Below are 25523 nucleotides of genomic sequence, written 5' to 3'. Positions count from 1 at the left end.
CCGTCGAACTGCTGGACAGTACTCAATAGGTAAACAATACAATTTTAATAATTCAATACCATCTTGAAAGGAATTCCTTTTTAGTATACTATTCATAAACCGGCGTTAAAAACTTTAATAACAAATCTTCTAAACATATTGAACTTGTTTTTTAAATAAATAATTAATCTTTTTTTGTAACAACAAACAAATCAATAAACAAATATTATAATTATAAGCTTACCTGTATCTGATGAAAATGTTCCATGTCTTGTTTATGTTTGTTTTGTTGTTGTTGTTGTAGTATGTAAAAAAAGGTGTTTTTATTGTTGTGGTATTTTAGTTATAGGCCTCATTAACTGATGACTTTTTGGGGGGGGTACGTAATTCCAAAGATTTCCAACAGCTTGTTGTTGTAGATGCTGCCACTTTTTATTTTGAGGTTGTAGTTTAATTTTATTCTTCACTTTTGTTTTTCTAAACAAATAATACTTTTGTTTTTATTTTTAATAAAATTTAATTTTAGTTTAATATATGTTTATATTTTCTTTTATTAATTATAGTTTAGTTTTAAACACTAAAATAATTTAAAGCATGAGAGAAATTTTAGTTATAAATATACACAAAAAAACAATTTATTACAGAGAAGAGCAAAAAAACAACGCACACACACACAAAAGCTTTATTAAATGAGAACAGAAAACGCACCGTTATCATAGAAAATAATTCATTAGATTACATGTGACTCTTCTTCTTGTTAGGATTTGTTAGTTGTTTTTGTTATTATTATTGTTTTGATTTTGTTTTACGTAGTAAAATTCTATTGCGCTTTAAGAGAAAAACAGACAGACACTCTTATTAGATCATAAATGTCACAAAAATTACCTTTATAACAAGAAAATAATAATTATAATAATAATAACAACAAAAAAACTAAATATGAAGAAGAATCACCATCAACATCATTAAATGAAAATCTGTTTTTCTATAACATTTTATTATGTGCAATGTTGTTTTTGTTGCCTTTTCTTATCGTTTTCGTCGTCGTCGTTGACGCCGTTGTTGTTGTTTTTATTAGCTTGCCTTTAACTTGCGAAAAAAAATATATGTATAAAACACCACACTGTAAAAATGGTTTTTTGTTGTTTTTTTTTTCTTTCTTTTTTCAGTAGGTATGCTTCTTCTTTTTTCTGTTTTACTTTTTTTTTTGACTCACTAACTATACTTGGGTTTTGTGTATATTATAATGCTGCCGTAGCTTGGATGGCTGGTATATTAACAAAACACACTGTGTTGTACGTACCAACAACGAATGCTATGGCAATTGCCTTTACAAATGCTATTGAATTGAGTTTCTTTATGCCTTGGCTTGTTTAGCTGCTGCTGCCTTGCTTGCCTTTAGAAAAAAATAGCTAGCAACAACAACAACTATATGTATATATTAAATAAAGAGTAGTAGTGCAGGGAAAGAGCATAAAAAACGAGAGTATTGTCGCTCATACAATTGTTTCTCTCTGTGCTAAAAATTGTTGTTTTTGTTTTACTTGGCTATATTTTAATGTGTTTTGTACAGTTGCCATCTCAGTCATGCTGTTGGATAATAAATGTGTTGTCTATCTCTTTCGAACCTTATGTACGTCAGTATTTTTCCAATTAAATAAATGTGTGTATAACAATTGCAAATCATTGTGTGTGGCGGGGAGGGAGTCACACAGTGTTACCCCACGATTTGTTTAAGTTGTGGGTAATGTGACTGACCAGATAACTAACTAATTAACTAACTAACAAACTACATAACTAAGTAACTACATAACTAACTAAATAACAAACTATCTAACTACATAACTAACTAACTACATACATAAGTTACTACATAACTATCTAACTACATAACTAACTAACTAACTAACTACATAACTAACTAAGTTGTTTAAGTTGTGGGTAATGTAACTGTCCAGATAACTAACAAACTAACTAAGTAACTACATAACTTATTAACTAACTAAGTAACTACATAACTAACTAACTAACTAATAACTAACTAAATAATAAACTATCTAACTACATAACTAAGTTACTACATAACTAACTAACTATCTAACTAAGTAACTACATAACTAACTAACTAAGTAACTACATAACTAACTAACTAACTAACTAAGAAACTAACTAACCAACTAACTATCTAACTACATAACTAACTAACTAAGTAACTACATAACTAACTAAGTAACTACATAACTAACTAAGTAACTACATAACTAACTGACTGACTAACTAACTAACTAACAACCTAACTAAGTAACTATCTAACTACATAACTAACTAACTAACTACATAACTAACTATCTAACTAACTAACTAACTAACTACATAACTAAGAAACTAACTATCTAACTAACTACATAACTAACTAAGTAACTACATAACTAACTGACTAACTAACTAACTAACTAACTAACTAACTAACTACCTAACTAACTAAGTAACTATCTAACTACATAACTAACTAACTAATTAATTAACTAACTAACTACATAACTAACTAATTAACTACAAAACTAACTAAGTAACTGCATAACTAAATAACTAAGTAACTACATAACTAACTAACTATCTATCTATCTAACTAACTAAGTAACTACATAACTAACTAAGTAACTACATAACTAACTAACTGACTAACTAAATACACCAAATGGCGAAAAGTGCACAATAAAATTCTATAACGGCAACCCTTTTCAATATGTTTTCTCTCACTCACTCTCCTCTTTTTCTGTATAAATGGCGCATTGTATAATGAAGCGTCATCTATTGTACATGAAAAAACAAAAAACGCCAAAAATATATATAGTATATACAGCTAAAGTACATTGTACGTATGTATGTATGCATGTAACTAAACAATATTCTCACGCAATATTTTTGCACTTTCATGATGTTTTTACTATTCATTATTGGAAAAAAATTGTATATTTCGTAGAGAAAGTGTATGTGGTTTATAATATTAACAACAACGACAACAAAAACAGAACGCAAAACTCATATCACAGCCATTAAATGAAACCTCTGACGAAAAAAGAAAAAAAATATTATATTTTGTACGGGGAACAAAAATAACACAGAGCTCTACACTAAAAAAGATTTCATTTGCTGTAAATTTTAGATTTTTCACTTAAATTCAAAAATGCTACGCTACGAGCAAGTTTGTTCAGATATTTACACGGATTAATTTCTTTTTCAATTAAAAAAAATGCTCCCGACTAAACTAAAAATTTACACTTTGTTACATAGTAATAGAGCGAGAGAGAAAAAGAGTGAGGAATAGGTGACAAGTGATACTAAATAAAAGGGTACTTAAGGTTTTTTTTTTGGATAACAGGGCAACTACACTTGAAAAAATTTGGTAAGATATTAAAGATATTGTTACATATTTTTGTATTATTTGCAGTTTTAAATTGTACGAGTCTGGTGATGACGGATTTCCTGGAATATTCAAAATCTAAAGGATTAATGTGATTGTTTTAAATTTAAGATTAATAATATTAGTGCAAAAGAGCAAAAATAAAGAATTAAGAAAACTTTTTATAAAAGAAGAATTAAGTGTTTTGTTCACTAGTATTTTACCCTTTAATTAGTTCGCCTAGTGTAAAACTATGATTTCTTTAAAATGTTATCTTCATTAAAAGTTTGTTGTTAAAGTTATTTTTGTACAAATTTTCTAATAATATCCTTTAAATTATAAATTCATGTTTTTTTCTGTAAATTAACAAAACCTCCTCCATACATTTTCTTTTTTAATGTATGACTGTACTTTACGCGCCTTTTTTTCTTTTGTGTGTTTGTTGTTAACCCAAAAGAGAACAAAAAAAAAACATTTGTATTTTTTGTATGTATCTCTGGTTGGCTTCTCTGCAGTTTATTGTTGTTATTTTTATTTTATAGTTGGCCCCTCTTCTCTGTACAACATAATAGTTGTTGTATTTTTTTTTTTTAATTCTCTTATTTACTTTTAGCAACTAACCGGCTGTGCCTTTCTCTTTTTTTATGTATTTTTTGTTGTTGTACATAGAGTATTATTTTTTTTTAAGTTAAACATGTTTTTTTACTTGTACTTATTACATACAGTTTGTACTGAAATATGTTTTTTTTATTAAAGGGAAATTTAAATTTTGAAAATAAACAAATCATAGGTTTTTAAAATAAACTTTACAAATAGTAATTTAAAGATTAGTTATAGTTCTTTAAATCCTTTTCAGTATTTGGTCTTCATATTTTAATCACTTTGTAGAATATCTAATTAAAAGTTCATAAATTTATGTAAAATTTTTAAATCTGTTTTGAATTGTAATAAACTTTATTCTAAAATAGAATTTTCGTAAAGTTCTGGTTCTTTAATTAAATAATAAGTTTTGGTTCTTTAAAAAAAAGAATAATTTTGAAAATATTATTTTTATTAAAAATACACATTTTTTAAAAAATTTCTTTATTAAACTGAATTTTTTACAATTTTTAAGCATAATTTTGTACAATTAAAACAAAATTGTTAAAATTTCCCTTTAGGATCTTTTTCATTAAACTGGATTTTTAATAGAATTTGTATCAAAATTTTTAAAACTACATAGGTATAGGTATATATTTTTTTTTGATTTTTTAAAATATTCTTTACATTGAAAAATTTCCCTTTGGGTACATTTTTGTTAACCAGTATTTAAAAAATATGATTTTTGAGCATTAAATAAAATTTTGCTAAAATTTTCCAAAAAAAAATTATTTTGACAAATTTCCCCTTAAGGGGATATAGGTATAATTTAAAACGTATTTTGATATATTTAATGATTTTTGGGGTAATAATTTTTTACAGTAAAAAAACATTTGTAAAGTTCAAAATTTTCCTTAAAATTTTTCTTAATTTTAATCATTTTCAAAATTTTTTATATTTCGACAAAATTTCCCTTAAGGGGAAATATTTAATGATTTTTGAGGGAATAATTTTCTTTAGTAAATAAACATTGAATAAATGTTTTCAAAATTTTCCTTATTTTAAATAAATTTCCTATTTGAAACTTAATTTAGAACAATAAATACAATTTTTTATATTTAGTGGATTGCTAATATTTGTATTTAATTTTAGTTTATATTTTACAAATGTCAAATTATCTCTAAAAACAACAACATAAAGGAAACTTTTTGCTCATGTTCATAAATACTTTCTAAAGTTATTAATGGTTTAATGTAAGAATTTTGTATAGAAAAGTTATGTAATAAACATAAAATAAGCAATTAATATCTTTATGAATACGAGATTTGACAGTAATAATAACTTTTTTATCTACCAAAAGAACTAGCATCACCATTACAAATGTTACCTGATGGTGTAATTGTTAATATTGCCTGATTGAACTGTAAATGAGTTTTCTTGATTTAGCAATATTGCCATATTAGCAATAATTGAATTGACTACAATTTCAATTTATGTTTATAATAATTATACAAATATTATACAATACCTTAAATTTGAAAATAAATTGCCTGAAATTTACCTTTTTCTTAGAGTTACTTTAGTAAAAACTCACCGAAACCTTTATTACATTATCATTTGATCTGGCAGCTTAAGGTTTATTTAACATAAAATAAACCTTGTGGCAGCTTAAAAAGTATATTTCTATGACTAATATTGGCAACTCTAATAATTGCATTTTTTTATACGACAATAGCCGGTCGCCATTTTCAACGTTCTCATTCAATCGTGAACAGTCGTTTAGAGTAAACGACACGGATTTTCTTTCGGTCATAGAAAAAAAAGAAGGAAGAAAATTAAATTTTTTTAAAAATAAATTACAAAGAAAAAAATTAAACAGAAAACATGAATCGGAGACGTACAGCTACATCTAATAAAAATTTTGTATCCGGTGGTGTTTATGTAAGTAATTAAACTAAATAGTTTGCTTAAATTTCATCATAATAATTTCACCAGTTTTGTTAAAAGAATTTATTGTAAATGGTTTTTTTTCTTATGAATCAAATGTGTAAATGTTAGTCATTCTATTAAAAAAAACTAGTTCTATTTTTGTTTTTGTATAAAAATAATTAATCTTTTTAATTTTTTTGTTTCTTTTTTTATGATTTTTACAGCGAAAAAGTCAGTTTTATGGTTGAAAAAAAAAAACAAAAATCAATAAAAAACCAAAATTCTTAGACTTTTTTGCAATAATCTTTAGAAGCGCTAATAAATTTCTTGTGTGTATACTAGTTTTTATAATTTAAGAGAAGATTTCAGAGAAAAATTACTTACTCTACTCTCTCTCTTAAAAGTTATATCAACTTGGTGGCCTGTTTTGTTTTTACAATACTATTACACTAGGAGGGAAGTTTTGTTTTTAATGATAAAATAAAGGGATATTTATATATAAGTCCGATTTTTTAGCGCTTTTGAACCGATTATTGGAAAACGTTCTATGTGAACTTTTGCTTAAATTATCAGTTTTGTGTCCGATAGTTATGTACATTTTATTTTGCTCAATACTCAAACGTTGAAAGGAAAAAAATTCTTTAAATAAGAATTACAACTCTGCCAAGTAGTTTTTTTTACACATTTTTCCGTTTAAATAATAAAATTGTAGTAAATTTAAAGGCAATTTTAATAGTTAAACTAAAATGTTTAAAAAAATTACAGGTGTAAATAAACAAAATGCTGGTTAACTCTTGAAAAAAAGTTCACTGGTGGTGGAAATTTTGTAATAAACAACCCTTAAAATAAGGGGGTGGGTGTTGTTTTATTTGGAAATTAACCACCATTTTTTACTTTAAATTTAGAGTTTTCTGCCATTTTCAACAAACATTTTCTAAAAAAAACTCTTCATTTGCTGTTAAAATTCATTTTCAAAAACAAATGTTGTGGTTTTTCTTTGTAAATGTTTGTTTATTTTGTTTAATTTGTATAGAAACAAAAAAAGTATTTAAAAATTAAAATACTAAAGTTAAGTTTGGGTTTTAAGCTGTAGAAAATGTTCATAGCTATTCCTTAACTATAGTTTCAGTAGTAATAAATAAACAAAATAAAAAATCCAATTAACCTGATGTTGTGGCATAAAAAAATTAAATGGTGCGCTCTTCCTTTTGGTTACTGGATAATTACTCTACCGCCATGTTTTTGGGTTATTGGTAATTTTTTTTTTAAAAGTAATCTTTAGTATAAGCTTTATTGTTTTGTTATAAGTTTAGCTTGTTGTAACTTTGTTTTTTTTTTATATTTCATTTTAATTTCAATTTTATGTAAATATAATTACTTTAGGATCCAAGTACTCCCACAACTACTCCCATTAAAAAGCCTATTCAACAGCAAAATACACCTCAAAGGCCGCCACAGCAATTGGATTCTCCTGATGTTGCACCGGTACAGCAAAATCAACAGGCAAATGTTGTACCACCACTGGAACCACCACCAGAGAATCCCTTCAGAGAAAGTTCCATGACTTTGGATACTTCGGGTATTTTGGATGAAAATGGCAAGGTTAAATTCAAGAAAATCTTCATGACTCGCAAGAAGGCTTCCGGTAGGTTTTATAGTTATATTTTATAATCGACTATAGTTTTGTCTATACTCTGGACTATAGTCTAGTCGGTACTATAGTCTAGTTTATACTTTGGACAATAGCCTAGTCTATAGTCTGAAATATAGTTTAGTCTATAGACTATAATCTAGTCTATAATCAAAAATATAGTTTAGTCTATAGACTATAGTCTAGCCTATAGTCTTGACTATAATCTAGGCTATAGTCTGGACTGTAATCCAGTCTTTAGTTTAGTCTATAATCTTGACTATAGTCTATTCTATAGTCTGGACTATAGTCTAGTCTATTGTCTGGCCTATAGTCTAGTCTATAGTCTGAAATATAGTCTAGTCTATGGACTATAGTCTAGTCTATATTCTAGGCTATGGTCTGGATTAAAGTCTAGTCTATGGTCTGGACTATAGTCTAGTCTATAGTCTGGACTAAAGCCTAGTCTATAATCTGCACTATTGTCTAGTCTTAAGTTTGGACTATACTCCAGTCTATAGTCTGGACTGTAGTCTAGTCTAAAGTCTGTACTATAATCTAGTCTTTAGTCTAGTCTACAGTCTGGACTATAATCTAGTCTATTGTTTGGACTATAGTCTAGTCTATTGTCTGGACTATAGTCTAGTCTATTGTCTGGACTATAGTCTATTCTATAGTCTGAAATATAGTCTAGTCTATATTCTAGGCTATAGTCTGGATTATAGTCTTAGTCTATGGTCTGGACTGTAGTCTATGGTCTGCACTATAGTCTAGTCTATAGTCTGGACTAAAGACTAGTCTATAGTCTGCACTATAGTCTAGCCTTTAGTCTTAAGTTTGGAGTATACTCCAGTCTATAGTCTGGACTGTAGTCTAGTCTAAAGTCTGGACTATACTTCAGTCTATAGTCTGGACTTTACCATATAGTCTGGTGTATAGTCTAGTTTATAGTCCAGCTAATAGTGTGTACTATAATCTAGTCTATAGTCTAGTCTAAAGCGTGGTCTATAGTCTAGTCTATAGACTTATTTACAGCCTATTCTATAGTCTGGACTATAGTCTAGTCTAAAGCGTGGACTATAGTCCATAGTCGGGACTGTAGTGTGGTCTATAATCTGTCAAGTCTATAATCTGGACTATAGTCTTGTCTATAGTCTGGACTATCATCTGGTCTACAGTCTATTGTCTAATCTACAGTCAATTCTATAGTCTAGTATACAGTCTATTCTATACTCTGGTCTAAAGCGTGGACTATAGTCTAGTCTATAGTCAGGACTGCAGTCTGGTCTATAGTCTGAACTATAATTTAGTCTTAATGTTTAGAAAATCCAAATTTTTCTAAAATTCCCTTTATCCTACTTGATTTTTACTTCCAGTACGCACCAAGGAGAAACGCATCCGTCAAAATCGTCGCTTGCGTAAAACTATTATTCCCAAAAATGGTTTAATGGCTCTCAATGAATTGAAGGGTGTTTCGATCAGTGACTTTACCATCAATAATAATCCAGGTGGTGGTTTTACCGCTCTCGTTACTGTTAACAACAGTCAGTATGAGGGTCGTGGCAACTCAAAGGCAGCTGCTAAGAATAATGCCTGCGAAAAGGCGTTGCGTGATTTCATTATTGCCAAATTGCGTGAAAATCCACGCAATCAAAAGTATGCCAACAACAGCAGCAATAATTCGGTTTGTAACGAACCCATGGACACTAGTGATGACAATACACCATCACAGGCTGGTGAAGATGATGAAGTGCCCATGATTAATTTGGCTTCGTTTGCTATTTACAAACTGTTTTCGGATTGGGAAAGTGAGGGTTATGTTATACCCGAAATGCATCCATCCACTGGCGGTAGTACTAGTGACAATGAAGGTGGCGCTTCCAAGGAACCCAAAAAGGCTCCCATACGCAATGAATTGCCACCTAATTGGGAGGCTATGCATCCTGCTTCCCTATTATGTGTTATGCGTCCTGGTGTTGTCTATGTTGACAAAGGCACTGTTGGCGAAAAGCCAAATATGTTGCAGTCGTTGGGCGTGAACGTTGATGATCAGGAATTTGTGGCTACAGGACGCTCAAAGAAATTGGCCAGACGCAATGTGGCCGCTTTGACTTGTAATACTTTGTTCAATACCAATTTTGAGCTGGACATAAAAGTGGAGATGAATTCTACATCGTCTACGCCAGCACCGGAAGAAAATTAAGCTGAAGATCATTTAACTCCAGCGTAGTGCTTAGTATTATACAAACAAATTTCATTGTATGACTTAAAATTTAAATGGAAAACCAACCCCCCCCCCCCCAATTTTTCTCTCTTAGTATTTAGGAGTAATTGACAAAACTTGTAAAGGAGTTTTTTTCTTTTTTTTAAACAAGACACAATTTCAAAATCCCCTTTAAAAAAAACTCACTTCACTAAAGCAAGTGTAGTTGTAGACTTTACTTTAAATAAAAATGATAAAATTTAAAAACAATTTGTTGTGTTTTTCATTTTGGATTTATTAATTAAAAATCTCTTAGCTACAGCAGACACCAGTGTTGTTGTACTTTGTCGTTTTTGGGCAGAAACATGGTTTGTGGACGTTCAAAGGCCAATGCGTATTGTTTGGTTTTCTTGGTAATTTCTTGATCAAAGATCTGTTTTTACAAAAAAAATGTTTAAATTAATTTTAGTTTCAATTAAAAAAATATCTTTCAAAACTTACATCATCTTCTTTAACTTCCAAAACCGACGACAAATCCCATTCGTTCTTGGGTAGGGGTTGTGAAATGAAACGGGCGGCTGTAGCTACTGAGGGTATGGCATGCTTTTGTAGAGCTACGATTTCCCAAAGTGAACTTTTGATGGCATTCGATTTGGTGGGTTCACGTTCTTCCATTATGAAGGGATCATCGGTAACTGAAAGTTTAAATGTAGGTTAAATAGAAATTTCTCTAATATAAAAGCTTTTCGTTAAAATCTGTCTATGTAAAGCTTTTTACAAAATGCTTCTTTTTTGAACTAAATGCTTTTTTTGTAAATGAATTTATATGAAGATTTCTTAAAAGCTTTTATGCAAAAAAGTTTATAGAAAGTTTTGTTTTGAAAAGCTCCCTAATATATGGAAAGCTTTTTATTGAAAAACTTTATAGAAAACATCTTAATAAAAGCTTTTTACTGAAAAGTAATAAAGCAATCTTCAAAGTTTTCTTTATATCAATAACTAGCATTCTTTATAAAAAGCTTTCAATGAAAAAACTTTATATAAAGCTTTTATAAAAAAGGATTGAACATTTTGTATAAGAGTTTACAATATAATAAAGTGTTTAGAAAAGCTCCCTAATGTATGGGAAGCTTTCAACTGGAACAAGTTATAGAAAACATCTTAATGAAAGCTTTTTTGCTGAAAAGCTTTCTTTATAGAAAGTGTATTAATGAAAGCTTTTCAGAAATGTTTGTACTAAAAAGCTCTCCTTATAGAAAGCTTTAGGGTAATTAAGCAAGTTGAAAAGTTTACTTTATATCTATTCTTTATAAAAAGCTTTCAATAAAAACTTTTTTATAAAAAGCTTTTAATGAAAAACTTTTTATAAAAAGCTTTCAATGAAAAACTTTTTTTATAAAAAGCTTTCAATGAAAATCTTTTTTTCTTTTATAAAAAGCTTTCAACGATAAACTTTTTTTATAAAAAGCTTCCAAAGAAAAACTTTTTTTATATAAAACTTTTATAAAAAAAGGATTGAACTTTTTGTATAAGAGTTTACATAAGAAAGTGTTTGGAAAGCTTTTCTTAAGATACATTATTTACAAAATGTTTTTTTAATAAATCCTTTTAATGAGCTTTTTGTAGTTTCCTAAATTTTACTTAAAAACTTACCTTCTTGCGCCTGCTGGGCACATATTAGCGACTTAAGACCGTTATGTCTTAAAATTAAATTTCCAATAAAATACAATATAATAATGGCATCCTGGGGAGGTGCTATTAAACTCAAACGTGCCAAACGCTTAACAAAAGCGGCCACTAAATTCTCGGGTAAATGAGTCGAGCTAAGGAAAATGTCAGCCAAATAGAAAAGACGAGCTTTAAACTTTGTATGAAAGATTTCGGGCTCGAACATGCTGTAAAGCTTCTCATAAATATTGGGATAAGTTATATTGTGCTTTTGAATCAAAGTGAAAACACCCTGGAGAGCTAACAAAGAAATGGCGCCACCTAAAAGGAAAACAAAATGTTGTTAAGAGATTTTAAACATTATAGTTCAATTTAATGCAATTACATACCACAATCCAAAGAATCCATAAGGAAATCTGTAAGCAAAACCGGTTTCTCCAAATGAGTCAAAATACGTTCCAGCAAAACAATTAACATTTGTTTGTGAACACTTTCGGTGGTGTCTGTATCCAGCCAAAGCATTAGATTGTTCCATACTTTATTTATACATCTGCGGGTGCTATTATACTCAAACAACTCTGAACCGGGAGCACTTTCTGCTAAAGGACACAAAAGTTTTTGCTGTTCCTGCAAACTATCTGTCAACGGTATGGCCTGAATAAGTTCTAAATAATTTAAGGCTAAAGTTTCATTTTTAACTGAGGGCTTTTTTATAAGATTTGGCAGAAGATGCCAACAATTCTGTACCACATCCAAGTACTCAGCATACTCTTTAAAACTTTGTATGGCGGCAGTTTGTAGACGCTGTGCACTGATAAGTTTTTCCAAAATGCGACGTAAACGTAGTCGTGGAAATTTGAGAGGCTCCGTAGATTGTAGAGGATATTTACCTTCGGCGGTTAAAATTTTCATACAGGAAACTAAAGCTTGTGAAGCATCTGAAGTTTTTTCATAATCTATAGCGTTTAACATAAGACACCAGGTTTCTTCATAACGTTCATTTAGCCAATTACGATATTTTGTTTCAGCTTCGGAGGGAGTTTCTGAGACAATATCTTTATCGTGCAATAAATCTCTTCTTCTCAAGAGTTCTGTGAAAACAACCTCTAGTGTAAGAAGAGCCGGTGTTAAGCTTTGTTTTTCCTCTATGTTTTTCTAAAAAATTAAGTTATTTTAATGGTATATTATGTTGTAAATAAGTTGCTATTAATTTACCTGCAAACATTGCATTATATCCACCAGGTTGTTGGCTTTAGCTTTGTTATTTAAGAAATCATTTGCCTTGGCTCGTAGTTCTTTGGATATTTTATTTTTCAACGGATTATTCGTATTCTTGTCCACACTAGCCATTTTAGTTAAAAAATATTAAATAAAATTTTATTAAATAAAAAAACACGTTTATAAATAAACTTATACTGCTTAACAAAATAAAATGACAACAAAAAACCATGTGTGTGGTGAATTTAAGGTAAAGTATTTAAAAAGGTTGCCGTATCTAAAAGATAAATAAAAGTTTAATAAAAAAAGACATTTGTTAAACTCAATTTTTTATAAAAGTTTAATAAATCATACAAATAAATATAAAAAATAAATGTTTCTTTTTTAAAGAATACTATTTTAAATATTTAAATAAATTGCAAATAATTGTAAATCATCTGGTAGCCCTTTACATCAAAACATTAAAACAGAGTTGTTTTATTTATGGAGGTGAATATAAATCAAAACAAACATTAATCAAAACAAGAGCAGACACATGTCTTTTGCTTAAATTTTATAAATAATAGATTATTGTGTTTTAATAAAGTAAAACTATGAACGCAAGTTCAGAATTTAAGCCTGTTTTAACCAAAGCCGCATTGGCTTTGCAAAATAAACAAAAAGAATTTAAAGCCATAGTATTTGAGGAGCCAAAAGCATCCACAACAATAACTCCTCAGGACGACAGCAAACGTATTAAGAAAAATAACACAGCCAAAACACCAGCGGAAGATGAAAATGAATTTGATATTAAAAAGGCTCGTCATGAAGTTTTAAATTTTGCCATGAATAATCAGCGAGTGCAGAAAAATAAAAAGAAAATGTTAATCTATCAAATGGTGCAATTGGGTGCTAAGCCACCAAAAAAGGCCTACAAAAACTATAAAGAACTGTTGGACGAACGCAAAAGACTGAAAAACATACGAGAAGAAAGGAAAAAATTGCATCAATTGGGTAAAAATCAAACGGGTGCTGCTTCGGTTAAGTGTCGCAGTAAAACAAAAATCGAGAAACAAAATAAGAAGCGGGCACCGGTGGCGGCTATAGATCAACATTATGGTGTGGTTAAACCTAAATTTAAGAAAAGGAAATAAATTTTGTTGAATTTTTAACACAAACTAATTTTTTCAATAATTTTTATTATTTCTGTAAACATTTTACAACACTGATACTAAGAAAAATTCACCATATTACTTTTGACATTAAACATATGGTTTTTGACAGTTAAACTGATAGGTGAGCGAGAGTGCTGCTGCATAAGATTACGTGAATCTTTAATAAAAAATATATATAAAAAAGTTAAAATTAGTTTTTAAAATATATACAACAACCATGAGAAACGTAAGAAATTGCCAAAGTCTCCTAAGACGTTGCTATACTCAAGCTAGTGGCGTCAAGACTCCCGGTGCCTCAACTGGTCCCTCTACTAGCAATGTCAAAGGCTTATCCAGCAACTGTGTTAAACCTGTAAGCGAACCCGTTGGTCCTGGAGCATCACCCAATGGTCAATACAAAGTACCCGAATACTTCTGTTTCAATCGTTTCAGCTATGCTGAGGCTGAAATCGAAATGGCTAAATATCGTTGCCCCCAACCTTCGGCTTTGAAAAAGTAATTGTGACAAATAATGAAATTGTTGTTGTAAAATAAAATTAATTAAAAAATGATACATTTTTGAATGTTTATTAAATAAGTGAGCTGTTCTAAACAATCATTTCTAATTCGCGAGCATAGAAAATGGCCTGTTCGGCCAATTCCACAGATGGTAGAATTTCTTTGGGTTTTATCGATTTATCAACAAAACTATAAACATTATCAGCTGCCAATTTCCAGTTGCGTTTCTTGCCAAAAGCTTTAACCTCTTCCATGGATTTTAGATTAAGCCTCTTGCTGGCTTCCTCTATAGAAATCTTCTCATAGGCCTTTTCAATGCAAGCGGCGATTTCATCACGCACTGTGCACAACAAAATGTCCATAAAATAGCAATAGATTTCGGAAGGGGCACAACTCTATAATGGAATAATGGGTATAATTAGAAAATAAAAATAATTTAACGAAAAATTACCTTAGCTTGAAAGATTTTATTATAACGTCCTTCCATTATATACTGTTCTAATGCCAAAATGGGACAGATATACTTATTGGAGTGTATAATTTCGGCTTGTAACAATTCCAATTCGGTGTGGAATTCTGAAACACGATTTACCGACAAAAGATACAGGAGATTTAAGCCCAATAGCTTATACATATTTTCTGATTCGCCAATTTGTTGCCTGCAAAACGTTTATTATTAATATAATGGAATGCTTATTATATTTAGTTTATTGTTAACTTACTGATAATCATAGTAATAACACTTTAATTGGGACATGTATCTCTCAAAGGCTGGTATGTCTTTGGTGACTACACTATATTCTACTGCAATTTCCAAGACATTGCGTGACAAGATCATTTCATTTTTAGAAGATTTAACATCTTTTGTAGGCAAAAAGGCCAATTTAGTCAGGGCCACCTAGGAAAAATGAAGGATATTTAGATTAAACAAAAAAATTCTTTGTTTTGAGGTTATCTTCCTTTAATAGAAACCTTTAATTGATCCAGCAATTGTCCACATTTCTTAATATTTTGTGGTTTTTTATGCCATTCGGTATTTAATTCTTTATACAAATTTTCAACTTCAGTTAAATTAGACATTTTTCTTTCTTTTTTTAAATAATTTCACAAAAAAACACTAAGGAAATTCTTGTCTTGTAAATGATTTGCAATTTTTGTTTGTCTTGTATATTGGCCGCTGTTTGTTTGTTGTTAAATCTCTTTTGTTTTCTATATTCTTAGTAAATGTCAAAGTGACATTTATAAGTGACATTAGCAATAGCTGTTGCTGCCACTTAATATAATAGAAATCAAACTAAAAATTACTAATTTTGTAAACATAAATCTTAATTAAATAAATTGTTAAAAGAAAAGTTAATATTTTTAAACAAAATATATTGATTATGTGTAATTTATGAAGAATATTATAAGAATTTCTTTAAAATTGTAATAGATTTTCCAGCTATTTTTAATCCGCCATTTTCTATACAAATGTCAGGGTAAATCTATTACCATGATATAAAAAAATAAACTCACCACTTTGTTTACCTTAATATAACTATCACATTCTTACTTATACCCTACTGAAAGGGAACTGTCAAATTGTTGTTTATACATGCAAGTTGTTGTCTCTTTCTTTTAAACTCGTAGAGAAAATTACCACTTTTTCCCAAGTGCTGCCGTACAAAATATCATCTAGCGTTGGTCGACATCATTTAACGTTGCAATTTTATGGATAATTTTACTTAAAAATCAAAAGAAATATTCTTTAATTTAGTGCAAATAGTGAAATTACTAAAAGATTTATTACAATCTATCATAAATTAATAAAAACCAAGTGTTAAAAACATTGTGTTAGCCTGGCATTTGCGTTCTTTGTGGACGACAGAAGCAAGAAAAAAAGGAAAAATAAAACACACCGAGAAAAAAAATCAGATAAATTTTAGTGAAACCAAAAAGAGAAAAAAACTAAACGCAAGAAAAAATTTAAACATTAGCTGTACATTTTTCTTTATTTTTATATTGTGTTGTGTGAAAAATTCCTTTCTAAATGAACGACATTTATAATTTTTGTTGTAAAATCTGCTATAATCATAATAAAAAATTATAAAAAAGTAAGTGTTTTTGTATGATTGTCAAGTCTAATTATATTTGTTTTTTCTTTTGATGGTTGAGAAAAGTCCGCGCAATAAAGAGCTAAAGACTGACAGAGACTTGATTTGACTCTATGACTTACGTACATACAATTATACGTATGTATGTAAGTTTGCATGTACGTATCTGACATAGTGATTGTATGAGTGTGTTGTTGCATTTTATATATTGTATATTATTTTGGTCTGTTTGTTGCTTGTTTGTTCGTTTGTTTTTTTAATGTTTTCATTTTGTGAGTACAGTAGGGCAAAACTAAACTAAATTTCTATGATATTTTGATGTGACATTAATATTTCTTTTTAATTGATTTTAATAAATTTGTAAACATTATGAAATTTATTTAAAGTTAATAGAAATGGAAATTATTTGTTGTTTTTTTTTAGACGAGATTCCCGCCAATTTATTTTATAAATGTGTTGCCAGATGGTTTAATTATAATTGAAGGGTTGGTTGGGGGACTTTTATTAATATAAATTATTAAAAAAATAATAGTTTTTGATTTTTTTTACATAAAACCGTGTTTATGTTTGCTCTAAACATAAAACCTTATTTGAATCCATTAAATATAGATTCCTTAAAGAATTTTATTGAAAAATAGTTTTCTTCTTTTTCTTCTAGCACTACCTTGATAAAGCTGCTTCTATGTGAAAAATGCGTGTTGGAAAGAAGCCCAACGTTGTAGAAGCTAAAAAGACACGTTCTTGTGTAGTACGTCTAGAGAAAGTTACAAAGAACTCACCCAACGTTTCACCGGCTCCGGAAGAAAGCCGCAGTAGTATAAATCGTCTCACACGCTTAAGTGTAAACACATTAACGACTATGGCTCCCACACCTAAATTAAGAAGAGGAGTAGCTGTAGCAACAGCAACACCTCAACAGCAAAAACCCCAGAGTGGACCTATCAAAAAGAGAATCGTAGGTAGCAGCAATAGTATACAAACTCCCCAAACACAAAAGACCACGAACTCTAATATGACTAATATAAGATCTAATCAAAAAATCAAGATTATACCCAGATCAAATAAATCTACACCCGTTTCAACACCCTCCCGAGATGAAACACCACCACCCACCATTGCGGCAGGCAGATCAAGACGCGCTATTAAACCAAATCCCAAATATGCCAGTGAAGATTTGGTAACACCAAAAGTTGTGCGCAATGTAGCTTCTTTAGGATCCTCCGCCAGCCGGGGCGGGTCTGTGGCTCCGAGTGGCGGTAGTAAAACACGTAAAGCTTCTAGCAGTTCGGATGATTTCTATAATCGTAATTCCGAAGATGATTATAACGAAAGACATGACATGGACCAAGATGATGACGATGATGATGATGTTGAGGATGATGAGGCAGATATGGTTAACGATAAAGCCTATCAGGTTGATGAGAAAGATAATCAAGATGATTCAGATTTTTCCGATATAGAGGAACAGCCTGTGCGTGTCGTCAGGCCTCGTGGACGCCCCAAAAGAGTTCAAGAACCTGCAACACAAACAAACAATAAATTACCCACACAAGCAGCAGCCAACTCCCAAAACAAACGTGTTACATCCTCTACTGCAGCCACGTCTACAAGTTTACGTTCTCAACCCTCACAATTACAGCAAATAAGACGTTCATTAGTTACGGCCAATAATCAACGTAATCTTAATATTTTGGCCGGTAGTGGAGCTACTGCTCAAAAACGCAAACTTGAGGAAATCCAAGATGACTCCAGTGATAATGAAAGTTCATATACTATAAAACGAAAACAATTATTACTTTCCACTGCAGCGGGTAATAAAGTTAAAGTGCCGGTTAAGGAGAGTCGTGTAAGTGCCACCTCTACTCCTTTCAATAAAAATCGTTTGGCGTTGCAGAAATCGACAACACCAGCGCACAGCCAACAACAGCAGCACCAGCAAACTGTTAATGGCAGCAGCAATAAATTTAGTAATAATCAAACATCAAATCAACGGCGGGCTATTGAAATAACAGCCAAGTCTAATGCTCAGCAAAGACAGAACGTCAGCTCAGCCACGAATGAACAACAAAAACAGAAAAGCCAAACAAACCAAACTAATCTAACAACACAAGCTAAATTACTGGCGGCCAAAACAAATCGGCAACGCAGTGGTTCACCTAAACTACCCACACAAAAAGCTAGACAAAATGGCGCCGCCTTAACAATATCCTCTAACTCAACTGGATCTTCCTCCTCAACTACTGCTAACAGCAAAATAAGCGATAAAGCGAAATCCCAACAGCAGAACAATATAAAAACAAAAACCACAACATCACCAACACCAGCAGCTGCCAACAGCTCTATTAACTCTGAAAACACCATAGATCTTAAAGATGATTCTCCCAATTCCACCATGGATGATTTCGAAACAATGCCCACATTTACCATAGTCAATGTCAATGATATAATCAACAAAAAGGGAGATGTGTTGATAACAAAAGCAAAAGCCAATAACAACAAAGCTCCAACGGTTATAGAATTTTCGGAAAGTATTAGTTTAGATGATGAAGAGGACGAGGATGATGATGATGAAGAAGATGATGTTATGGAGTTGGCTACGGCGCCACCCAAAAAATTACCCACACATAATAATAACAAGAAAACATCTTCCCTAGCTCGTTCTAGCGAATCATTAAGAAAGTTACCCACAAAATCATCATCATCATCTACTACACAACCCGCACCCCAAATACTTAATCATAAATTGGGTTTGCGTAATACAAGGGTAACGGCCAAAACTACCACTACCTTAACGGCCACCTTGAAATCACCCGACAAACCAGCGCCACGTATATTAAATTCCATGGTGGCTAAGAAAACACAACCGGTTAAGCCACTAATAGCAAATATGGAGGATTCTGCTGATGAAAGTTTTCCTTTGTCTTTGGATGAAGACGAGGAAGAGGAGGAAGAGCAAGAGCAGCAGCATGAGCAAGAAGAAGAAACTGAAGATGAGATAGAGAGTAGGTTTGGTAAACAACGCCAGAAATTAACGCAGAGAACTAGAAAGCGAGAACAAATCTTAAGGGATATGGATACTGAAGACACCGAATCGCAAAATACCGAAGAAGATGAGAGTGTATTACAAACTAGCAACAGTAGCAATAAAGCTAATTACAAAAACAACTCCTCCACAGCAGCCCTGACATCCAAACAAACTGCCCTGACGCAACGCAAAAAACGTATCAACGCTGTATCTCATACACCCATAGTGGTGAGTAGTAATAAAAAGCGTTTAACACCAGCAGCGGCTAAAGAAAATTCTCTAGCAGCCACCAATCAGCAAGTCAACGAAACAACGCCGGCGTTACCGAATCCCAAACAAGCAATTGTTCCCACGCTCCCAGCACGCAATAAAACAAATAACGAAAAAGTCGTTATTTCCAAGCAGGGCGATAAAATCATTAAGAAAATCACTTGTTTCGAAACCTGGTATGTCATCAATATGCCGCCCGAAATAAAACGCTCCACAATTATTAAAAATCAATTGGAAATGCCTTTAATACGTTTAGCCAATAATGCTAAAAACATTTGTCTGCCCAATGATCTGTGGAGCACTAAGGTCACACTTTACGAACTTTCACCCCAAACATTGGGTAAAGGTACCTATGCCACCTTTACGGGTGATCTTTTCGAGCATAATATCAAAGAAGAAGATCGTGGTAAATATCAGCCTTCATGTGTTATGTTTCGCCGTTCTATAGAAAAGTCACAAGCCTCACGTATGCCCTACGATCGAGCAGTTATATTTAAAAATAAAACATTTTACACTAACATCGAAGGCAAAAATGTTAGATTAGTGGGAGCGCCCAGCATAGTATATAACGAAAGGGAAATTGAAATTTTACTGCAGGTCGTGGATACTCTGACACTACAAAGTGATTTTGTAGAACATATTTCTATAGTACAGTAGAAGGAAAGAGAAAAAGAAAAGATTAGTCTGTAGACTAGGCTATAGACTAGAGGATAGACTATAAATTGAAATATAGAATATAGACTAAACTAAAACATAGACTAGACTATAAACTAGAATACAGACTAGACTATAGACTAGGCTATAGACTAGAAACTTGTAAAAAAATTTTTTTGTAAAAAACTTTCTAAATTTACTTAGAAAAGCACAATACTTTTAAAAGGAAAAACTGACAAAAATCCTGCAAATTTTAAATTTTTTTTATAAACATAAACTTAGGAATGAAAAAGGAGCTATATTACTCTGATAATAAGAGTATAGTATATCACTTACAACTGGAAAAGTCTATTTATTTGTTTAAACAAAAATCTAACTAACTCATCATCATATTTCATACATTTTGTTAAACTAATCTATTGTTTTCTTCTTTTTTTCTATATGAAAATAAATAAGTAACTTTAGTTTTAAATTATTTAAGTTATAAATAAAGAAAAATTTAATTTTAATAAAATAAAAAAGAAAATTTAAAAACAAACAGAAAATGTAATTGAATTACGTAAAAGTAAATAATGTAAATTTCGCTTTATAAAATACAAAAAAGAAAAGAAAAAGAATTGAAATTATAAAAAAAAGAACTAAAAGTAATAAATATAATATTTAAAATTAATTATATGAAATATTTAAAACATTACTTTTATCATTAAAACATTTTTAATAATTTTTTCCCCCTAAAATGCGTTTTAAACATGTTATTTTTGTGTAACAAACTCTGCATACATTATTTTAATTAATTAAAAATAACTTTCGTATCACTAGTTTTATTATTATTATAAAAAAAATCACTTATTTTTAAAACAAATACTTAGTTTAACATTTTAATTTTTACTGTAAATTTATATAATTATAAAATATGTTAAAAAAAACACAAAACAAAAATTAAAACGTTAAAACAATTTTTAACAAATTTAAACAGAAATATGTTTTTTCATTGCTAAATACAAATTTAATTTTTCTTTATAATTTAATAAAAGGGCTCTTTTTAACAAATCTATATATATTTTTTTAGTAATTTGTTTAGTTATATAATCTTAATACATATACTATTAAAGTAAATATATAATCTGTAAAATATTGAAGTTTAATAAAAGTTATTAATAAAAACACCTATATTTTTGTATTTTTTTCTAAACCTGGCAACCCTTTATTTTGTAGTGTGTTCAGTATTGTGTGTAATAATCCCGTCAAGGGTTGTATTACAAGAACAGTGCTGGTAATTTAGAGATTTTCTTCATAAAGTAAGCGTTTTAAAATTCTAATGGGTTACCCTAATATTTGAGAGGAAAAATACTTTTCTCTAATATAACTTTCCGACCCTATATATTCAAGATCCTTATAGTTAATAGCGTTTATTTAGCCATATCCATTTGTCTGTCTGTGTGTATGTTGAAATTAGTTTTCAGAAGATTCCAGATATGAGCAAAAATCGGAGATAATTTCTGAAAATATACAAAATTAGAGGAAAAAACTGTTACTGAAGGGTATATAAGCTTCGGTACAGCCGCATAAAGTATTCTTGTTTGAATATAAAAAATTTAACATATAGTTCGATATTTTTTCAGTTTTGAAATTGTTTATTTAAAGAGATCAGGATTTTTATTTTTTTAAGCCGATTTTTTATACCTTTCGAACATTATACCCTAGATCACAGTATTTCAATTAATTTTTAATATTTGTTTTTAAATTTGAATTATTTTTATATAAAGAATATTTTTTAATTTAAAATTTCTTCTCATAATAAAATCAATAATCAATAAATGAAAAACGAAACGTTAAAACACGCCGATTCATTATACGCTTCGATCGATCTACCTTTCATCATTGTATTTCAATCAATTTTTAATATATTTTTATATAAAAAAATGTTTTTCAATTTTATTTTCATAATAACCTAAATTTCAAAATATCCGTATATTTTGAAATTTAGGTTATTATGAAAATAAAATTAATTCAGTTTTTTTTTAATTTCAAGAGTAAATTTATTCCAGATATTTCAAATTGTATTTCAGAAATTATATGTATTATAGATACTTGTAATTCTATGATTATTCTATATACAAATACCAGGTGTCAAAATTTTCAATTTATAATTGTATTTCAAATCGTATTTCAAAAATTTCATTTTAATTTCAGAACATAGTTCTATTTTTTGTTTAATGAAATCTTTTACAGTCCAAATCCAAGTCCAAATCTTTCAAAACTTGTTCAATTCTCAAAATTTACTTTATTTTGTAATAGATTAAAATAAACTTTATAACATATTTGTTTTAATTGAACGAAAGAAATCACATTCTGATTACTTTTTCGATATTTAATAAAATAAAGTTTTTTTTTAAAAAAAGAATCTTGGTATTATAACTGCTTCTAGTCCAAGTCCTTCAAAACTTGTTCAATTCTCAAAATTTACTTTAATTTGTAATAGATTAAAATAAACTTTATAACATATTTGTTTTAATTGAACGAAAGAAATCAGATTCCGATAATTACTTTTTCGATATTTGATATTTCGACATTTGCAATAAAGAATCTTAATGTATAACTGCTTCTTGTCCAAGTCCTTCAAAACTTGTTCAATTATTAAAATTTACTTTTTTTGTAATAGATTAAAATAAACTTTAATACATATTTGTTTTAATTGAACGAAAGAATTCACGTTCTGATTACTTTTTCGATATTTAATAAAATAAAGTTTTTTTTCAATAAAGAATCTTAATGTTATAACTACTTCTTGGAAAATATAAATCTTGAAAAATCGGTGTATAGCTATAATCATTCCTTTAAACTAAATTCATTAATATATTAAAAATATCTATAAAATATATCTTATTAAGCATAATTTCACCATTGCTTTACACCGGGAGAAAAAGTATTAAATTTTACGGTATATGTTTTTTATCGTACTAACAAATTGTTAGAAATGTTAGAATTACAAAATATTACGATTAATTATTTATATATGTACAAAAATACCGTAATCATCATATTAAACATTTAAAGATGATACTTAAAAACTCATATTGTAAATAAAAATATCTACTACATACCTTTAGAAAAAAATCAACAAATAATTAGATAAGAAAAATCTACAATTAGTAACAAGTTGTTTTATAATAATTTAAACAAATTTGCAGCTGTTTCACATTGCTAATAGATAGTTTTAAATTTGCCTTAATTAAGAAAACCAAATAATATTAAGAAAACTTTAAAAGAAACAAAACTGCAACAACAATAATGGGTGATAAAACTAGAAATATTGTAAATGTTTTGGTTTATGGTTCAGCTATAGTAGATTTTATATGGTAAATTAAACTAAAGTTAAACTTAAAACACATTATTGAAATTAGTATTTACATTGGCAGCTATGTGGACCGCTTGCCCAAGGCTGGAGAAACTTTACATGGTTACAAATTTGCGAATGGTTTTGGTGGCAAGGGAGCCAATCAATGTGTAGCGGCTGCACGTTTAGGTGCTAATACTGCCATGATCGCTAAATTGGGTACGGATATGTGGGGAGAGCAATATGTGCAACAATTGAAAAGTGAAAATGTAAATGTGGACTTTGTTAAACAGTGTGCGGGAGAAAGTACGGGTATTGCTCAAATTGCTGTTAGTTCAGAGGGAGAAAATCATATTGTTATAGTGGCCGGAGCCAATAATAACTTGGCTGCTAATGATGTTCATGAGGCAGAAGAGTTATTTCAAAATGCCAAAGTTTTACTTTGTCAATTGGAAACACCTTTGGACGGTACTTTAGCAGCTTTGCAGGCATTTAAAGGTATTTCAATATTAAATGCTGCCCCAGCGTTAAAAAACACTCCAGCAGAACTTTTAAAGGCAGCCACAATTCTGTGTGTTAATGAAACCGAAGCAGCTTTAATGTGTGAATTGGAGGATATAAAAACTTTGTGGTAAGCATATTTCCTATTTACTTATTAGTTTAGTTAATATTTACATTAATCCTAACAGTCAAGCTAAAACTGCTGCCAAAAAACTATTGGAACTAGGAGCCCAAACTGTTATCATAACTTTAGGTTCTCAAGGAGCCGTCTACACATCTACCAAAGAGCCCAGCAAATGTATACATGTGCCGGCATATAAAGTCGAAAAGGTATTAGACACAACCGGAGCTGGTGATGCATTTCTAGGTGCTTTAGCCTTTCATATGGCTCAAAATCCTCAGCAAGAACTTCACCAGCATATAGGATTTGCTAATTATGTGGCTGCCCACTCTGTAAAATATCCAGGTACTCAAACCAGTTTCCCTAAAGCCCAAGATATACAAACCGTTGTAAGGCAAACCTATAACTTTAGTGAAATTTAAATAATAATAACAAAGCAAGAGAAAACACATTATTTGTCTATAAATATTTGTAAAAAAAGTCTATACACACATTTATTGTTAACTTTTTAAGGTTTTCTTTTAAGTGTAACAATTTTTTTTAATAAATGCTTAACTAAATTATTTTTTGCCCGACTTCTTGATGCCGCCTCCAACTAAGGGACCCTTTTGGGAAGCCTTTTGTTTAGCAGCTTCTAGGGCTTTTTGTTGTTCCTTAAGTTTTTGCTTGAAAGCCATATCGTCTTCGTCCAAGTCTTTGGATTCTTTTTTGGGTGCCTTTAAAGGCTTCTTTTTGCCACCTTCACGACCAGACATTTTCGTTTAATCTCTCTACTGTAAAGAAAATATGTGTATATATTATAAATGTTCTAGAATTAAGGCACGTTTTTTTTAATATTAAAACAAATATGAAATTTACAAAAAAAAAATATTTCTAACCTCCCCGCACAAGAATTTTTTTACACAATACAAAAGAAATTGTACGTAGAGAGAGAGAGAGAGAGAGAGAGGAATAAAGAGAAATACATATGTACATAGTTGTTTAAAAATGTACTTAATATGCAGCGGAGTAGTTTAAAATATTATTAAATTTAACCTGTATTTTTTCCTAATAATGTTAATGGACTATTTTTAATTATTTCTGTAATGTTGTTTACTGTTAGCTTTAATACTTTTTTAATGGGCGATTTTACTAAACTTTTATTAAACATTTACTAACTTATTTTAGATTGGAAACAGTATATAATTTCTTGGTGATGTTATTTATCAAAGTACATCTGGCAACTATATAACTAAATAACAAGTGGCTACACGCTGTAAAT

The 25523-nt window shown here is 29.8% G+C and overlaps 9 protein-coding genes and 1 long non-coding RNA gene across 16 annotated transcripts in view; 6 read left to right on the top strand and 4 right to left on the bottom strand.

The window, feature by feature from the left end:
• The window catches only part of LOC111684194 (high mobility group protein DSP1), a 58569-nt gene extending 58013 nt beyond the window's left edge, over positions 1 to 556 (bottom strand). For all 4 annotated transcript variants that reach the window (XM_046947508.1, XM_046947510.1, XM_046947509.1 and 1 more), the window contains exon 1: positions 224 to 556. In XM_046947508.1, coding sequence (XP_046803464.1) covers positions 224 to 247 — 24 coding nt within the window. In that variant the 5' untranslated portion in view covers positions 248 to 556. The remainder of the gene's footprint in view (positions 1 to 223) is intronic.
• Positions 557 to 2602: 2046 nt separating this feature from the next.
• LOC124419054 lies at positions 2603 to 3578 on the top strand. Its single transcript, XR_006940363.1, has 2 exons — positions 2603 to 3332; positions 3431 to 3578. It is a non-coding gene; the product is annotated as an uncharacterized LOC124419054 (long non-coding RNA).
• A 2135-nt stretch (positions 3579 to 5713) lies between these two features.
• Positions 5714 to 9993, top strand: LOC111677143 (double-stranded RNA-specific editase 1). Of its 3 annotated transcripts, XM_046947270.1 has the most exons (5): positions 5744 to 5902; positions 6115 to 6121; positions 7014 to 7143; positions 7274 to 7535; positions 8897 to 9993. In XM_046947270.1, exons 4-5 carry the CDS (start codon positions 7451 to 7453, stop codon positions 9721 to 9723), a joined length of 912 nt encoding a protein of 303 aa, XP_046803226.1. In that variant the 5' UTR covers positions 5744 to 5902; positions 6115 to 6121; positions 7014 to 7143; positions 7274 to 7450; the 3' UTR covers positions 9724 to 9993. The 3 variants fall into 3 exon arrangements, with proteins under 3 accessions (XP_023293983.2, XP_046803226.1, XP_046803225.1); XM_023438215.2 differs by lacking the exons at positions 6115 to 6121; positions 7014 to 7143 and having other exon boundaries at positions 5714 to 5902; XM_046947269.1 differs by lacking the exons at positions 5744 to 5902; positions 6115 to 6121 and having other exon boundaries at positions 6874 to 7143.
• On the bottom strand, positions 9936 to 12840 carry LOC111677142 (nucleolar complex protein 4 homolog A). The gene is made up of 5 exons (XM_023438213.2): positions 12607 to 12840; positions 11781 to 12546; positions 11377 to 11712; positions 10225 to 10418; positions 9936 to 10156 (listed from the first exon to the last, which is right to left on the bottom strand). The coding sequence occupies exons 1-5, from the start codon at positions 12739 to 12741 to the stop codon at positions 10040 to 10042; spliced, it is 1548 nt and encodes a 515-aa protein (XP_023293981.2). The 5' UTR covers positions 12742 to 12840; the 3' UTR covers positions 9936 to 10039.
• Positions 12841 to 13103: 263 nt separating this feature from the next.
• On the top strand, positions 13104 to 13770 carry LOC111677179 (uncharacterized protein C1orf131). The gene has a single exon (XM_023438268.2). The coding sequence runs from the start codon at positions 13203 to 13205 to the stop codon at positions 13740 to 13742; it is 540 nt and encodes a 179-aa protein (XP_023294036.2). The 5' UTR covers positions 13104 to 13202; the 3' UTR covers positions 13743 to 13770.
• Positions 13771 to 13839: 69 nt separating this feature from the next.
• Positions 13840 to 14316, top strand: LOC111677159. The gene has a single exon (XM_023438236.2). The coding sequence runs from the start codon at positions 13981 to 13983 to the stop codon at positions 14260 to 14262; it is 282 nt and encodes a 93-aa protein (XP_023294004.1). The 5' UTR covers positions 13840 to 13980; the 3' UTR covers positions 14263 to 14316.
• On the bottom strand, positions 14315 to 15545 carry LOC111677158 (26S proteasome non-ATPase regulatory subunit 8). Its single transcript, XM_023438235.2, has 4 exons — positions 15234 to 15545; positions 14984 to 15159; positions 14713 to 14920; positions 14315 to 14656 (listed from the first exon to the last, which is right to left on the bottom strand). The coding sequence occupies exons 1-4, from the start codon at positions 15339 to 15341 to the stop codon at positions 14351 to 14353; spliced, it is 798 nt and encodes a 265-aa protein (XP_023294003.2). The 5' UTR covers positions 15342 to 15545; the 3' UTR covers positions 14315 to 14350.
• Positions 15546 to 15811: 266 nt separating this feature from the next.
• On the top strand, positions 15812 to 20308 carry LOC111677185 (myb-like protein P). 2 transcript variants are annotated; one of them, XM_023438274.2, is made up of 2 exons: positions 15812 to 16354; positions 17013 to 20308. In XM_023438274.2, the coding sequence occupies exon 2, from the start codon at positions 17046 to 17048 to the stop codon at positions 20304 to 20306; it is 3261 nt and encodes a 1086-aa protein (XP_023294042.2). In that variant the 5' UTR covers positions 15812 to 16354; positions 17013 to 17045; the 3' UTR covers positions 20307 to 20308. The 2 variants fall into 2 exon arrangements, with proteins under 2 accessions (XP_023294042.2, XP_046803223.1); XM_046947267.1 differs by lacking the exon at positions 15812 to 16354 and adding an exon at positions 16609 to 16626.
• Positions 20309 to 23380: 3072 nt separating this feature from the next.
• Positions 23381 to 25035, top strand: LOC111677173 (ribokinase). The gene is made up of 3 exons (XM_023438261.2): positions 23381 to 23662; positions 23723 to 24271; positions 24330 to 25035. Exons 1-3 carry the CDS (start codon positions 23595 to 23597, stop codon positions 24682 to 24684), a joined length of 972 nt encoding a protein of 323 aa, XP_023294029.2. The 5' UTR covers positions 23381 to 23594; the 3' UTR covers positions 24685 to 25035.
• LOC111677174 (translation machinery-associated protein 7 homolog) lies at positions 24717 to 25199 on the bottom strand. Its single transcript, XM_046946998.1, has 2 exons — positions 25141 to 25199; positions 24717 to 25035 (listed from the first exon to the last, which is right to left on the bottom strand). Exon 2 carries the CDS (start codon positions 25015 to 25017, stop codon positions 24823 to 24825), a length of 195 nt encoding a protein of 64 aa, XP_046802954.1. The 5' UTR covers positions 25018 to 25035; positions 25141 to 25199; the 3' UTR covers positions 24717 to 24822.
• Positions 25200 to 25523: the final 324 nt, after the last annotated feature.

Source organism: Lucilia cuprina, chromosome 3 (genome assembly GCF_022045245.1).
Source record: "Lucilia cuprina isolate Lc7/37 chromosome 3, ASM2204524v1, whole genome shotgun sequence".
Lineage (NCBI taxonomy): Eukaryota > Metazoa > Arthropoda > Insecta > Diptera > Calliphoridae > Lucilia > Lucilia cuprina.
This window is presented reverse-complemented; position numbering and strand designations above follow the sequence as displayed.

Excerpts from the sequence above, each read along its gene's own strand:
- LOC111677143 (XM_023438215.2), top strand. The coding sequence starts at position 5,846 with ATGAATCGGAGACGTACAGCTACATCTAATAAAAATTTTGTATCCGGT. Across the intron at positions 5,903-7,273 it reads TTGTATCCGGTGGTGTTTAT|GATCCAAGTACTCCCACAAC; the intron begins GTAAGTAATTAA and ends TAATTACTTTAG. Across the intron at positions 7,536-8,896 it reads GACTCGCAAGAAGGCTTCCG|TACGCACCAAGGAGAAACGC; the intron begins GTAGGTTTTATA and ends TTTTACTTCCAG.
- LOC111677142 (XM_023438213.2), bottom strand. The coding sequence starts at position 12,741 with ATGGCTAGTGTGGACAAGAATACGAATAATCCGTTGAAAAATAAAATA. Across the intron at positions 11,713-11,780 it reads TATGGATTCTTTGGATTGTG|GTGGCGCCATTTCTTTGTTA; the intron begins GTATGTAATTGC and ends TTTTCCTTTTAG. Across the intron at positions 10,157-10,224 it reads TGGAAGTTAAAGAAGATGAT|ATCTTTGATCAAGAAATTAC; the intron begins GTAAGTTTTGAA and ends TTGTAAAAACAG.
- LOC111677179 (XM_023438268.2), top strand. The coding sequence starts at position 13,203 with ATGAACGCAAGTTCAGAATTTAAGCCTGTTTTAACCAAAGCCGCATTG.
- LOC111677159 (XM_023438236.2), top strand. The coding sequence starts at position 13,981 with ATGAGAAACGTAAGAAATTGCCAAAGTCTCCTAAGACGTTGCTATACT.
- LOC111677158 (XM_023438235.2), bottom strand. The coding sequence starts at position 15,341 with ATGTCTAATTTAACTGAAGTTGAAAATTTGTATAAAGAATTAAATACC. Across the intron at positions 15,160-15,233 it reads AATTGCTGGATCAATTAAAG|GTGGCCCTGACTAAATTGGC; the intron begins GTTTCTATTAAA and ends CATTTTTCCTAG. Across the intron at positions 14,921-14,983 it reads TGTTATTACTATGATTATCA|GCAACAAATTGGCGAATCAG; the intron begins GTAAGTTAACAA and ends AACGTTTTGCAG.
- LOC111677185 (XM_023438274.2), top strand. The coding sequence starts at position 17,046 with ATGCGTGTTGGAAAGAAGCCCAACGTTGTAGAAGCTAAAAAGACACGT.
- LOC111677173 (XM_023438261.2), top strand. The coding sequence starts at position 23,595 with ATGGGTGATAAAACTAGAAATATTGTAAATGTTTTGGTTTATGGTTCA. Across the intron at positions 23,663-23,722 it reads GCTATAGTAGATTTTATATG|CTATGTGGACCGCTTGCCCA; the intron begins GTAAATTAAACT and ends TTACATTGGCAG. Across the intron at positions 24,272-24,329 it reads GAGGATATAAAAACTTTGTG|TCAAGCTAAAACTGCTGCCA; the intron begins GTAAGCATATTT and ends TAATCCTAACAG.
- LOC111677174 (XM_046946998.1), bottom strand. The coding sequence starts at position 25,017 with ATGTCTGGTCGTGAAGGTGGCAAAAAGAAGCCTTTAAAGGCACCCAAA.